At 40.0% G+C, this 14,749-nt stretch overlaps 1 protein-coding gene across 1 annotated transcript in view; it reads left to right on the top strand.

The window, feature by feature from the left end:
• SPEF2 (sperm flagellar 2) overlaps nt 1-14,749 on the top strand; it is a 171,259-nt gene that overhangs the window by 62,019 nt on the left and 94,491 nt on the right. The window contains 5 exon segments of the mRNA XM_032629118.1: nt 834-979; nt 2,444-2,504; nt 3,863-3,924; nt 5,855-5,958; nt 8,456-8,712. Of these exon segments, the coding sequence (XP_032485009.1) occupies nt 834-979; nt 2,444-2,504; nt 3,863-3,924; nt 5,855-5,958; nt 8,456-8,712 (630 nt within the window).

Below are 14,749 nucleotides of genomic sequence, written 5' to 3'. Positions count from 1 at the left end.
TAGGATGGGTATAATTTTTTTAAATTGGAAAAAAAGTGTTGGTGAGGATATAGAGAAGTTGGAACTCTCATACATTGGTGGTGAGAATGTAAAATGGTGTAGCCACTATGGAAAGTAGTTGGTGATTCCTCATTAAGTTAAATAAAAAATTACCATATGACCCCAGCAATTCCACCACTGGTATATACCCAAAAGGACTGAAAAGAGGTGTTCAAAAAAAACCATATGCAGTAATGTTCATAGCAGCATTATTAATAATAGACAAAAGATGGAAACCATCCAAATGTTCATCACCTGCTGAACTGATAACAAGGTGTGATATATCCATACAATGGAAAATTATTCAGCCATAAAAGGAGTGAAGTACTCTATGTGCTATGGATAGACTTTGAAAACATTATAGTAAGTGAAAGAGTCGAACACAAAAGACCACATATTGTATGATTCCATGGATAAGAAACATCTAGAATAGACCAATCCATAGACAGAAAGCAAATTAGTTGTTGGCAAGGGTAGGGAGACAGGGAGTGACTGCTTAATGGATACAGGGTTTCCTTTGGGGTAATGAAAATTTTCTGGAAAAAGGTAGTGGTGATGATTGGACAACATTGTAATGACCTAAATATCACCGAATTGCATCTTTTAGAACGGTTAAAATGGTTCATTTTATGTTATGTGAATTTTACTGCCATAGTAAAAAAACCAGCTTGATCCAAAAAACATTGCTGGGGCACCCTGAACAGTGTACTCTAAGGATGAAGCCAGCACAGAAGGACAATGATGTCAATTTCCTATTTGAAAAGTTATTAATAAAATTGTCTTTTGTATTTTAGGCTTTCCTATTCAGATACTTTCTATTGACACTCTCGTCCAAGAAGCGATCCAAGCATTTCACAACGAAAAGATCAGCGGAGCCCTTCAGAAAGCGGCCGAAGAAAAGGCTCTACCAGTTAGGCAAGAGAGTAGTAAAGAAAACCAGGCAAGTGAGATTTTAGTTTTCTTTTCTTCACCTCGTACATTAGAGATTTCCAACTGGATGGCATCTAAAGAGATCCTCTAGACCAGAGGTTGTCAGACTTTTCTGTAAAGGTCCAGAGGGTAAATATTTTAAGTTTTATGGGCCCAGAAGCAATATCGAGGATATTACATAGGTACTTATATAACGAGAGAAAATTTCAACTCCCCTCTCCACTCCCCACATACGTACACACACATCAGTTTGCCTAGGTGGGCCATCCAGGGTGGTGGGCTGGCTTTGTGCCCAGTTACCATCAGCTGGAGACATTCTCCTGAGGAAGGAGCCACCAGCTGGTAAAGTTGGTAAAGGGGTGGAGGGGCCCAATTGTGAGGGCTTGGAGAGGGGTGAGTGTTTTGGACGAGCTCACCACGTCACCAGCTCTCAGAATGGAAGTCCACTCCCGAGAGCCTGACAGTGGCCAACGGCAAGTCCCCATCTCGTAGATGCAGCCTGATGTCAGTCCCGGGCAGCAGCCAAGGAGGGTGCTGGAGAGGAGCAGACAGAGGACGAGGGTGTAAAAACAGCCAGTCGATTTTGATCCGGGGACCATAGCTTGCAGACCTCTGATCTAGACTAGTAGATCTCAGTTTTGACGGGTGGCTGGTAGGGGAAGGTCTCTTACGGTTTACCTGCATTACCGTTTCCGTCAGTGTTGCATCTTGCTACATTATTACATAAAAATACTAGGGCGGGAATTAGGAGAATGTGCCCCCCCCGCCGGCCCCCGAGAATCGTGGTGTGGTCCAACCTGCTCATTTTAAAGGGAGACAGTAGAGACCCTAAGCATGAGTTGATTTGCTTGGGGTCAGAGGCTTGTTGACGGCTAGGCTGTGATTGGAATCCCAGATTCTAAATCCAGTACTCTTTTCCCTGCCTTATCCTGTTTCTGAAATTGAATAAATTAGCAGAGAATCTAATCCAGGTCATTTGCATGAGCTGCAAAATAAATACCATTTAAACGTGATTCTGGAAATAACTGGGAGAGTTTTTCTTCACAGTGGGCTGCCTCTTCTCTGTTGTGGTACTCTGTATTCTAATCAATACAGTGATAGATAATGTACATGTTTTTCCTTTACTTCCCTTTTGGCTATGACTGACACCTCTAAGATTGTTCTTTCTAAGGTGGTTTTCCACAAACTCTACCGCTTTCTCAGCTCCCATTATACTTTCAAAATGGCAGTTGCTTTATTTTACATAGAAATTGAAAGACAGATTATACCATGGGTTACTGTGTGTTTCTATAAGTACAATTATCAAATTTTGTTTGCTTCCAGAACTCACTGAGCTCTTCTTAATATAATTAATGTTTTAGATAAAATAGTCTGTTTTTAAACCCTACTTATAGACATAAAATTAAGACTGTTATTAAAATATGACAATGTTAAAATCTCTCCATGTGTGCTCGCATGTGTTTCCTCCCCAAAGGATCTGCAAAATATATTTTCAGCTGAAGCATTACCAGAAACAGAAGATAAAAGCAGACTTAGTAAGTAAGATGTCGAAACAAATCATCCATCATTTTCATGAGAGAGACAGATAGACAAACAGTAAGAGCACACGGATGTGAGCACAAACCAGCTTTCAGGGAAAGAAAGGGGAGACGGGGAGGGATGCATGGCTGTCTACATGGTCATGTGACAGAGACCGCAAGATAAACCCAGACGTCCCTAACCACTGTCTACAACTGGGGATAAGAGATGACAATTTCAAAGGAATCTTCTCACACCCCTTCAAGTAGTTGCTCAGTTTTGCTGTGGTTTTGAAAACAGTCAGGCTAAATCATCGTCACTCTTCCTGGCTTTGCAGGGAGACAGTAGTTTATGGTTTCTTCTCACCCATGCAGTTGGGGGGAGTACTGCTGTGCTCTCTGCAAGCTGCTGCTTTGTTCGCTGTGATGAGGAAGGCTGCAGCTCTGTCTCTTCCATCCACCTGAGCAGTGGTTCCTTAGATAAAGCTAAGTTTATTCCCAGCCTTGGGCAAAGCAAATAGAACCAAGCTTCCCAAACCCAACGAAACGTTACCTCCCTTGGGATCTGGGCTTTAATCCTTCAGATCCTTGGTAGAACCATTGAAGGAAAACAATTTTAAATCTTAAATATCTTTTCTATTTGTGCTAGTTTGCCATATTCAATCGTTGCCTCACATTCTAGCATAAAATCGGTTCCTTCTGTGTCATCACCATTCTTGCTATCACCCTTGAACAATGTGCACATTTATTATGAGCAGGCAACTCCGTCAGAGCAGTCAAGTTTCCCATCCTTTAAAAGAACATAACCTGTCCCTTGTTTCAGTTATTTGTTTCTTACAAGATAATTTTAATTGATTTTTTAAACTATCATAAGTATATTTTGTGACATATTCTATTACAGAAGTCCAGTAAATTATAAACAGACTCTGAAAACTTATTTTTTCCACTGAATTTAACTAAAAAAATCCTCTGACTTCTAGAGTTTTCCACATTCAGAAGTGTTTGTTACCTATAACTTGATAATCCAGGAAAGTAAAAATGTAACAAATTAACATCTTAATGACATCTCTTGAGATCTTGGCTTGTTTTCCGGAAAGAGAACCCAAACTCTGTTAAAGTATTTCTAATGATATTGTTCTGAGTGAGCCATACTGGAAGGAAATAGAAAACACCAAACCACACAGTGGCCGGGACTTAATGTTGTGGAATGAAGTTAAACGCCATGCTGTGCTGATGCTTTTACTTCTTTCCTCTGAGTGTCTCAGGCATAGCTGAATCCAATAACCCACATGTCCAAAGCCATAGACGGTCAAATGTTGACATGGTTGTTAGCTGTAAATACCAGAGTATGTTCTTACCACTTTTTCTATTGCTAGGTACCAATACTAGAAAAACACCAAAAGCTGAAGAAGTCGTAGCAAGTGATAGTTTCTCTGAAGTAAGTACTATAACCTAACTTTGGCTACTAGTGTATTGAAATGTGTTTTGATTCATAGCCTTTTCACAGCATTTTCATCTTCAAATGAAATGAAATAGCAATGTGCTCCTCTTTGGCTTAAAATAAATCTGATGGTGAAATTAGCTAAACCTGAATCTACTTGATATTTTTCATACTCTTAATATTCTTTGAATCTAAAGCAGTAGAAATTGCTTTCAGTTTTGCCAGGTAAGAAAGTAAACACGTGCTTTCAAAAATTTTAGACTTATGCCAAATTTATATTTATGTGTTTTTCTTTACCTCTTAATTTAGGACTTTTATTTCCTTTCACAATTTCTTTACCTTTAAAGATTTTTTTCCCAGAATTTATCCTTAGACTTACTGTTGACTCTGCAGAGTTTTTTATTAATCCCTGAAAAAAGGTTTACAACAATCTATAGGCTATCGCTTCTAATGCAAACTAATATTTCTATATATAGTATTGCTTTACTGTATATAGGAAACATTTTTGATCGTCAAATAGAATGGTCAGATTAATCAAGTGGGATTTTATTAAATAAAATGGAAGTAAATAAATAAAAGTATATTTGATTACTTTTATTGTTTGTTTCATCAAGGAAACCAGTTTCATAATATTTTAGATTTCAAAACTGCTTAAAGATAGAAAAAGTTTTGGAAGAATATATAGCAACCTGTAAATGTGATGACCTATGGGAGAGAAATGGGTTTAGAGAAAGTGATAAAGGGGGACTTATAATTTTTACCTGTGTATTTTAAATGTAAATTCACAGAAAGACTAAGTATAGTTTTATGTTTACATTTATTGAGTTACAAATCCCCCAAATTCCATATTCAATTCAGTTCAAAGGGCATACTTTGTTCCATGCGTTGTTGTAAAGGGGGAGTGGGTATGTCAGTGAACCAAAAAGTCAGGGTTCCTGGACTTTATGGAGTTTACATTCTAAAAGATGGAAAGAGATAATAAACCATAAACACACAAATAAATGAATTATATGAACCATTAGATGGTGATGATGCCATCAAAAAAGAAAAAGGAGGGTAAGGAGATCACCTTGAGAGAGTGAGATTTAAGCAGATTGAAAGAATCACCCACTGGATCTGGGGAACCATTTCAGGCTGCCAGAATAGCTGGATGACAGCCTTGAAGCAGAAAGATGGTTGGCCAGCAAGGTGGGGGAAGAGAAGGGATGAGGTTAGAGAGATGAGTGGAAAGGCAGAAGAATCAGGGCAGCCAGAGCCTTATAGGCAGTGATGAGGACATTGGGAGTAAAGGAGGAGCCTTTGCAGGGTTTTCAGTAGAGACAGAGTATCATTTGACTCATAAAATGTTCACTCTGTTGGCTGACTCTATTTCAGAATAGGCGCTAGGGATGTTCCTGTGGATATGAAGTAGCTTAATTAGACTAGCCTTCCTACAGATAACAATATAAAGGCTGGACAAAATACAAAAGCTAATTATCTGAGGGCCTGAAGCAGGCAGCAAAAAAGCAAACAGCAAAAACCGGGCAGAAAATATATGGGATTTGACCATTGACAGAAGAAAACTTCAGTGGGCAAAAGCCAGGCTTATGCAAGTTACCCCAGAGGACATGCCGCTTCTGCGTGCCGTGAGTGGTTAGAACTCGAGAAGAAAGCCCTCATCTCTTTGATTTAAGGTATTAGAGAGTGAAGTTTGGGGATGCCAGAGCAGCTGGTAATTAAAGAGGAAGATCTTGGAAAGGAGGGAGTCAGAGGAGGAGCCCCGAAATCTGCATATACATTTTCCTTAAACGCTTGGCTGATTCCAAAATTGTGCTAAACGATCACAAGTGTCTTCACCAGAGAACACGACCATTTAATCTTTTCCCCTCCAAATATTTGGAATCTGACTTTTAAGTTAGCTGTCCCCTACCATTGTTTATTTTCACAGCTCACTGTGCGCGCTCAGCTTGGTGCAAAATCAGAAAAGTTGCTGAAGAAAGGAAAGAGCATATCTGATACATTGCTAGTCAGCATCATGGTAAATGCTATTAAGTATGTATCACACTTTTCTCTTTTATATCTGTTTAATATGTTCTTTATCAAATAGAGTTGTATAAAGAATAATACAGAAATATTTTTATGTTCAGCATCTAATGAATTTACCTAAGAAAACACAGCAAGATAAAGATAAATTTTGTGAGTTACATGTCTATATTTCACTCCCCCGCCCCACCCTTTACCAACTTTGACTTCATTCACCCAGATGTGAATTCAGGTTAAGTTCTATCCTGTGTGGGGAATTCAAGGAGAAATTAGATACTTGGGAAAGCCAAGGGATTTGGAGAAGAGAGACCCTAACTATGTGGTCACGGGCCAGTGTGCTTCCTCATTTTGTGTTTCTGGAGGAGGGAGTGAACCCTGCGACCCAAAGGCTGGACAGTGCAGGGTAGGAAGGCCATGAGAAAGTAGAGGTTTCACAGGCAAGGACTCACATATATGCATAGCACAGAGATGATGTGCAATAAGGGTAAAGACAAAATTTAAGTAGGCTATAATATTATAATTCCTCCTTTCTAAGGATAGAGGATTCTCCTCAGCCCTCCTTTACAATACAGAAAAGAGAGAAATTAAAAGAAGCCATAGGTGTTTTGGAGAAGTTTTGCCAGGCATCTGGAATGGACTCCCCCTTTAGAGTTTTCTTAAGAGACCTCATTGAAGATTTAAGTTGCCTCTCAGTTGTGATGTATCTTGGACTGATTACTCTTTGAATGCAACACTGAAGAAACTGGGCTACAGTGAGTGATGCTATTCTCAAAGCTGCAAGGGATCTCATTCTAATAGTTGCAACATTTTTCAGTACTGGAATAAGCCATGGGAGTCCTTGTTCAAAGAAAATTGTATGAAAAGCATCAGCTGTAAAGCAGATCTTAGCTGTGGTTTCACTGAAGTTGGAGTGTCTACACCCCATCCCCAGAACTCCACTACCCTCCCACCACCACCACCACTACCGTCATCCCCTCTGCCCCTGAGGCACCGTTAGAGAACTGTCATCCATTTGACATCCTTTCATTTAGTCCAAATGCGTCCTTTTTCAGTGAGGAAAGGAAGGCACGTGGCAGCTCAGTTAGGCAATCCAGTCACGTATCTGGTTAGTGGCGTAGCGAGAGCCAAAGCCCAGGCCTCCTCACTCCCTGTTGTCTGGTGTCCTCACACTACAGCATGACAAGTGCGGCCCTGACCTTCTCCTCCCTCTGAAGTAGCTCCTGAGACTGGAGGTGGGAGAAGAGGTCCCTCAGACCTGGTAAAGTGCTCAAGAAATTTCTCTCCTCTAGCTGAGGCCAATGAATCAACAAACTCATTCTGTGCAGAATGCTTACCACACTCTGGACAAATTATCAAAGCAAAATGCAGGCTTTCCTTTCTCTTTGTAGCCTAATAGGGGTAATAGGAGCAGTGACTTGAAGGCAGCTTGATACTGTGGAAAGATCACTGGATTTGGGGTCACGTGCAATTTTATGACTTTGAACAAGTAATAAAACCTCTCTGAACTTTGGTTTTCCCCCCTTCCTCCTTGCCACACTGATAGAAGGATCATGTACAGGCACCAAAGCAGACTTCCAAGCCTTTAGAAAGGGATTCTAATTGTTTAAATGAGTTTTAACAGAGAAAGAAATGAAATCATAACTTTTTATCCAAAAATCAAAATCTTAATCTTACATCATTGAAGGGTTTTGGAAGAGCAAAGTTGAAGTTTTATTCCAATTTAAAGAACTAAAATAATTCCTGGAGCACCTATTCTCTATAGAGGAATAGAGGATGCTGCACTGAGTACAAAAACCAAAGAAATGACCTGTATCCTTTAGCAACTTATAATCTAACTGAGATACAGAAGACTCACTTGGATTTTTCTGTCAAGAAAGATAAGAGTTAGGGCTTCCCTGGTGGCGCAGTGGTTGAGAGTCTAGAGGAGTTCAGATCAGGCTGTTATGACTCCATGCTGGATTGGGTGGGGTAGGAAGAAGTTTCCAGGTTGGCGATGTGAGTATCCACCATATGCTACACTCTGTGCTGGGTTCTCAAAATGTGTCATTTCAGTTCACCCTCACCAGCATCTTGTGAGGTGTGTTATGTTATCCTGCTGTATAGATGAGGAAATTGAGATTTTAAAGAGGAACAGCCTATGAACCCAGCTAGGAAGTACGATTTATACTCACATAACAGGGAGGAGATCGGTGTGTTCAAAGTGAATGGTTCAAAATTGTGAGAGAAGAAGTTATAGGGAAGTAAGTTGTGGCCAGTTCATTTTAAATACCATGTTATGGCTTCTAGAATAGATTTGGAGGGCAGCAGGGACCCACGGAAGGATTTTGAGCAAGGGAGCGATTGTGGTACCTTAGGAAACCTAATTCTGGCTGTAAAGAAATAAAATTCATGCAGAAGGAGGTTGCTGTGAAATTGAAAGAAAGATAAAGGCAAGATTCACTGTGTTATTATTCCTAAAGGACTTGTGTCTATCAACATGTTAATGATTTGTCCTTTCCTGATTTAGTCAGATACCTTTATATAAAGGCTGGGTCCTGGATGGCTTTCCAATGACATTAAACCAAGCGAAGCTTCTGGAGGAAGCACTCACAGGCTGCAACAGAAACCTCATAGAACTGGAGGGAAAGAAATCACAAATATCCACATTGGCTGTTGACCATACAACTTCCAGAGAAGTGCCTCTTCCCGCTTCTGCATTGGATTTTGTCATGTTATTAGATATTTCAGATAATTCCTCACTGAATCGCATGAATGACATCATGGGTAAGCTGGACACCTTTTTAAAATATTCTTTTCTATAATTCAGAGCTCTTTATTTTTCTTTGCCTGAAATGGTGAATATTCCCATTTACAATTATAAGTGGATAATAAAGAATCCATTTAGGCTTCCAAAGAATTACCTAGTCCAGCACAGTTGCCTCCTGGGGCTCCGTCAGTGTTCAGCACTGAAGCCCAAGCCTGGAGTTCCTGGAGAATTCCATGCCAACTACAAGCATCTCATTCAACCCTTCCATCAACTTGGCAGCCCCCCTGGCAGAGAGGCGCCCTCCTTTTCAAGGCTTTCATACGTGGAGGAACTTCTTGTAGCTGCCTAGTACATCTTGGTGTGCCACCCAAATGAAACTCATGAACCACACTGGGGCTGCAAGCAAGCATCTGGTAACATCCTTCCCTTGGATTGCGTGTTAACTGAGGAGCAGGTATCAGTTGGCTGCAGTCCTTCCACGCTGGGGTCAAATAGTCTTGCCAAGATTCCTGGTTTATTTAACTACTTCTCATTGTTGAAATGAAAATATTACTTTATTCCACAAATTCAGTGGTTATGGGTAAAAGCACATATTCTTGAACCCTGGCTTTCCAGGTTATTAGGCATTTGACCTTGGGAAAGGTACTTCATCCTTCTAAACCTCCATTTCACATCCTATATAATAGAATGCTTCATTGTACTGTTTTGGATATTAAAGGAAAACTGCTTCTTTACTCACAACACTTCTGACACCAAAGGTGTGTGGGTTTTCCATACCACGCTGTTCTCCAGTTCTTGAAAAACACCCACTGGGGGTCCTATAATTTAGGCTAATTCTGGCACTAACTCACCAGGGTTATCACAGGTTTTCACAGGTTAAGGGCTCAGTCTCACAAGACTTCTCCCCACTTCAGATGCCAGTCTCAAGTAGTGGATCCCCAGGTTACCCACACTCCTGTCTGACTTGACTACAAATTGGGGGTTTCCATGACCCCTCCTCAGGTCTGATCATTTTCTATAATGACTCACAGAACTCAAGGAAACACTTTACTTACTATTACTGTTTTATTATAAAGAATGCCATAAAGGATACAAATGAGCAGCCAGATGAAGAGGTACACAGCGCAAGGTCTGGAAGAGTCCCAGGCTCAGGAGCTTCTATCCTCGTGGAGTTTCGGGGGGTGCCACACTCCTGGCACGTGGATGCATTCACCAACCCACAAGCTCTCTGAATCCCTTCTTTAGAGTTTTTATGGGGGTTCCGTTATGTAGGCATGACTGACTAAATCACTGAGCATTGGTGATCAGTCTCTAGTCCCTTCCCCTCCTTAGAGATCAGGGGGTAGGACTGAAAGTTCTAGCCCTCGAGTCACTTGGTTTCTCAGGCAACAGGTCCTACCATCCAAGAGTCACCTCTTTGACATAAACTCAGATAAAGTTGAAAGGGGTATATTATGAATAAAAATAAATGCTCCTTTTACCTCTATCACTCAGGAAATTACAAGCGTTTTCAGAGCTCTGTGTCAGAAGCCAAAGTCCAAATATATATTTCTTGTTATATCACAATATCACAGGCATTAAATGAGATAAATGTTAAACATTTAGGATAGAATCTGGTACATGATACTAGACACATAGTATCTGCTAGGAAAAATAGTGGAAGACTTTGAAATGAACAAAAGTTTATTGGATACCCTTTCAATAGAAGGTTGAGTACTGTCTTTTGGACCCTGAGGAGTGTCTGGTTTCAGAGAGGTCTATGCCTTTCATTGGCTTTGACTCAGCTCTTCTGTAACTATAAATTGTAGGAGACTAATAGTAATTCGAATGATTCTGGTTCATGAACATGCAAATGAATTTGATTTAATTCAGATAAAATTAATTTCTATACTTTGAAAAGATGATTCCAAATATTACATTGCTGTATACATAGTAACCAGTCTTTCATCTATTACCATCTATTTCAGCACTCCTGACTACCTGTAAATAGGTCTGTTATTCAGATTGTCATTTGTACTAGTTGTAACATCACACCTTACTGGTTCCCTCATTACTTGAAAAATTAGATGATGTCATTTTACGTTTGTTTGAGTGTCTTGATTTTACCTTTTTAGAAAACTGCCCTTTAACAAGTGGTAACTTCATTCTTTCATTATTGCTGTTACTACTAACACAATGACATTCGCAGCTAGGAGAGACTTAGGGGATCATCTATTCCAGTGCCTTTATTTATAGGTGGAAATTTAAAGCATGAGCACTTGACTCGTCCAAGGTCACACTCTTCCTTATTTTGAGTTTGTAAACTCTTGAGATCTTCCTTTCATTGTTTACTTAAATAAAATGACAAAGCCATTAGATATGACTTCAGCTGTTGAGCCCCGTAGTTTAAACTGGATGCTGTCCATCAGATCTCAAAAGGGAGAATTTACTTCTCTCCATACAAGGGAGCTATGCTGACAGTAGTGAGGATTCCGCTTGTTCAGCCAAATTCTCATCCCTGTTCAGGATCATCTGACGGTTGGCAAAGAATACGGCCAATCCATGGCCATCTACTGACAGAATAAGGCCCTGAACTCCAATCAGTCTGACTTGCTTTCAAGATATGACGAATCATTAAGTACACACAAAGACCTGTGGGTGAGATGGTCCCTGAAAGCTGATTATAATCCTACAAGGGCCTTAGAAGTTTTACCTACCCTCTTGAGGATCCCTAGGAAGCATTTGTTGTGTGTTTCAAAAAATAGAAGGAAACCAATTGGCACAAATTTTTCAAGAAATCTACTCAATCCAGTGTGAGTTCTTTCAATCCCCTATCAAAATTACATGACAAATGGTTCTGGAAAATTTATCAAAGCTGATGTTAGCATCTAACTAGTTTAATTTCTTAATTCTAGACCACTTACTTATAACTAGGCTCAGAATTGCCCTTTATTCACTACGACAGGGAGAATTTTTTTTGTCAAGTTTTTTGTACATATACACATAAATAATCTTATTTATCTACCCTCAGAACTTAGTGGTAAAGCACTATTAATTTTTTTATTTTTATATGTATTTCTAATCATATATATTCTAGGTCTGAAGTGAACTGAGCCAACTACTAGATTAGGTTCTTCTAAATCACAAAAATTTGTATGAAAGCATTGAGTTTATAGTTGTTACATGTTTGGTCAGAAATGAGTAGGCTAAATATGTCCACAACTTTGAAAATCTATCTGCAGCTTTTATGTTCAAGTATTTTAAGTTAAGATAAAGTGTGATTCTTACATATCTTAAGATTTTTCTTTTTAAGAATATAAGATTGGAATGGCCATTGAAAGATCACTTTGCCAATTTGCTCTCCTCATCTTAAGCAAGACCCCACCTGAACTCTTTTGGACAGATGAAGTTCTATCCTTCCAAAATACCTTGTTCATTCACATATTCACTTATTATTTATTGCGTGCTTGCTAAATGCCAGACACTGTGATTGGCACTGGTGATTCTGTAATAAAGAAGAAATGGATCCTGCCTTCAAAGAATTTAGTGGAAATTGTAGCTAAGGAACCAAGGAGTTATAGTATTGAGTTGTACTTCCAACAAGGCAGCCAATAGCCACAGGTGGTTATTTAAATGATTTAAAATTAATAAATTAAAAATTCAGTTCCTCAGTCACACTGACCACATTTCATATACATATGCGACTAGTGGCTATCATATTGGACAGCACTGATGCAGAACATTTTCATCATCTCAGAAAGAGCTGTCTTAGCAGATAACACTGTTATAGAGTGATGGGAGCTAAAAGGGTGCCACTAGTAAATATTTATCTAACATTTATAACATGCCAGGAACTGACAGTACAGAAATGAAGGGCAAGTCCCTGTCCTCGAGTCATTGACAATGTAGTGGGAGAAGAAACAAAAGTAAGCTGATTATTATAATATAGTCACTTATATGCTATACTAGGTGAGCCCAGCATGGGAAGAGATTTACCAGACCAAGACAGGGAGGAAGGGCAAGGGAATCGGCAAGCAGGGTCCGTCTAGAGAACAGCAAGTTTATCATTAGGACTGAGAGGCAGCAGGGTGTGGAAGAGTGACAGAAATGAGCCTGGAGGGTAGGCAGGGGCCAGCTGAAAAGTCTTGCCCCAAGTTAAAGTGTTTGAACTTTATCCTGAAGCCATGTGAGGTCACCGAATTCTATTAAAGCTGAGATTTAATGCAATTCAATATGCTTTTCGTAATGGTCATTCTAGCTGCAGTGCGGAGGATGTATTGGAAGGGGAGTGAGACTGGAAGCAATGAAATGAGTTATAAAACTATCACCATCTGAAAAGCAACAAAGGCATTAAGACAGCTAGAGAGGCAAGGTAAAAAGAGTCAGCTTCTGGTGCTATTTAGGGGGAAACTATAGAACTTACTGATCAGTGGGGATGGGGGCATTCATTTTGTTGTGAATTTAGTGCAGGGAGAACAGGGTGACTTCAAGTTGCTGACTGGCACAATTTTTTGAATGATAATACCATTCACTTAGACAATATGGAAAGAAACACAGGAGTTTCTTTAGGGACATGTTGAACTTGAAGTACGTGGTACCTATGGGACTTTTAAGCTGAGATGTTCAGAGGGCAGTTCTATAAATGGGTCTCGATGTCAGGAGGGAAGTGTGTACTAAAGTTAAGGGCTTGAAGGTAAGACAAATCATCTAGGAAGAAAAGTGTATTTTAAAAAATACCCAGGATGACAGCCAAGACAGCCAGTGGGGAGAGCAAAGGAAGAAGTGTTTAGAAGCAGCAGCTAGAGAGAAAGGAAGAAATCCAGGGAGAGTAATGTCATATAAGCCAAAGGAGGACAGATTTTCAAAATAAAGGTGTTATTCTCTCCTCCTCCCAGACAAGTGGGCTGGGGTCCTGAGGCCTGGGCTGGGGTGTGGGAGCCCAGTCACCAGCATTGCCTGCAGCATGGCCCTGCAATGCTTGCGGTCCATGGGGAAGCCTGAAGGATGTCATCACAGGGAAGCAGCCTTCATGCAGCCAAAGCCAAGCGGCCTCAAAGACAACCTCAGTCCTGCCAGGGCTGGGCAGAGAGGAGTGGCCCAGACTCAAAGCCAACTGGTAGGAGACCAGGAGACCTAAGGAGAAGGTTCAGCCAGTGTGGGAGCATAAGCTTTTGTCAGAAGGGAAGAGTAGTGGCTGCCTGGGTTTTTAGCCAGTGCCTTGGGCCATTGGTCAGCCTGAGAGGGAACAGCGGTGTTCATAATATGGGGAGAGGTACTGAGAGGCTTTGAGTGCAGGCTCTGGATGGATAACTTTAGTCACTTATAGTGACTGTAAAGAAATATGAGGGGGCTTCTAGGGCTGATAATGTTTGTTTCTTGATCTGGGTGCTGTTTTCAGTTTGGGAAGTCATTGAGCTGTATAATCATGTATGCATTCTTTTGGGCAGGTATAGTTCAAGAAATCGTTTAAAAATTAAAAAGAAGTTCAGGGCTTGGAATTAGATTGACTGGAATCAAATCCTTTCTCTGTCATTTATGAACTATGCCATTTGGGACAATTTTAGAATCACAATCCTACTTCACAAGTTTTGTTGTGAATATAAAATAATGGAATACAGTCTCCCCTCAGCATTCGTAGGGGATTAATTCCAGAACCCCCTCGGATACCAAAATCCAAGGATGCTCAAGTCCCTTGTATAAAATGGTGTGATATTTGCATTGAACCTATGCATATCCTCCCATATACCTTAAGTCATTTCTAAATTACTTATAATACTTAATTTCCTCTTTTTCTATCATGAATGTAAAGGGAGAACAATCGATTGCTATATCCTGTGAAGGTCCTTCATTTTCTTGAACACTATTAATTCGCTCTTCAATGTTCTCTTGCATTGACTGAGTAATCTAATTCCTTTTAATCTAGTTCAAGGGTTTTTTTCCTCTTTATGATTTTCCATTTATTCTGAATTCATGAGTACTCTGGACTTTGCACCTTAATCCTGAATAAGACTCAATCAGAGAAGTTGAGATCGTTTTTGGTTTTGGTCTCTTGTCGTATATTCCTTTATGTCTCTT

The sequence above is a fragment of the Phocoena sinus genome, chromosome 3 (assembly GCF_008692025.1).
Source record: "Phocoena sinus isolate mPhoSin1 chromosome 3, mPhoSin1.pri, whole genome shotgun sequence".
In the NCBI taxonomy this organism is placed as follows: Eukaryota; Metazoa; Chordata; class Mammalia; order Artiodactyla; family Phocoenidae; genus Phocoena; species Phocoena sinus.
The sequence above is the reverse complement of the archived record's forward strand: the minus strand, read 5'-3'. Positions and strand labels throughout refer to the sequence as shown.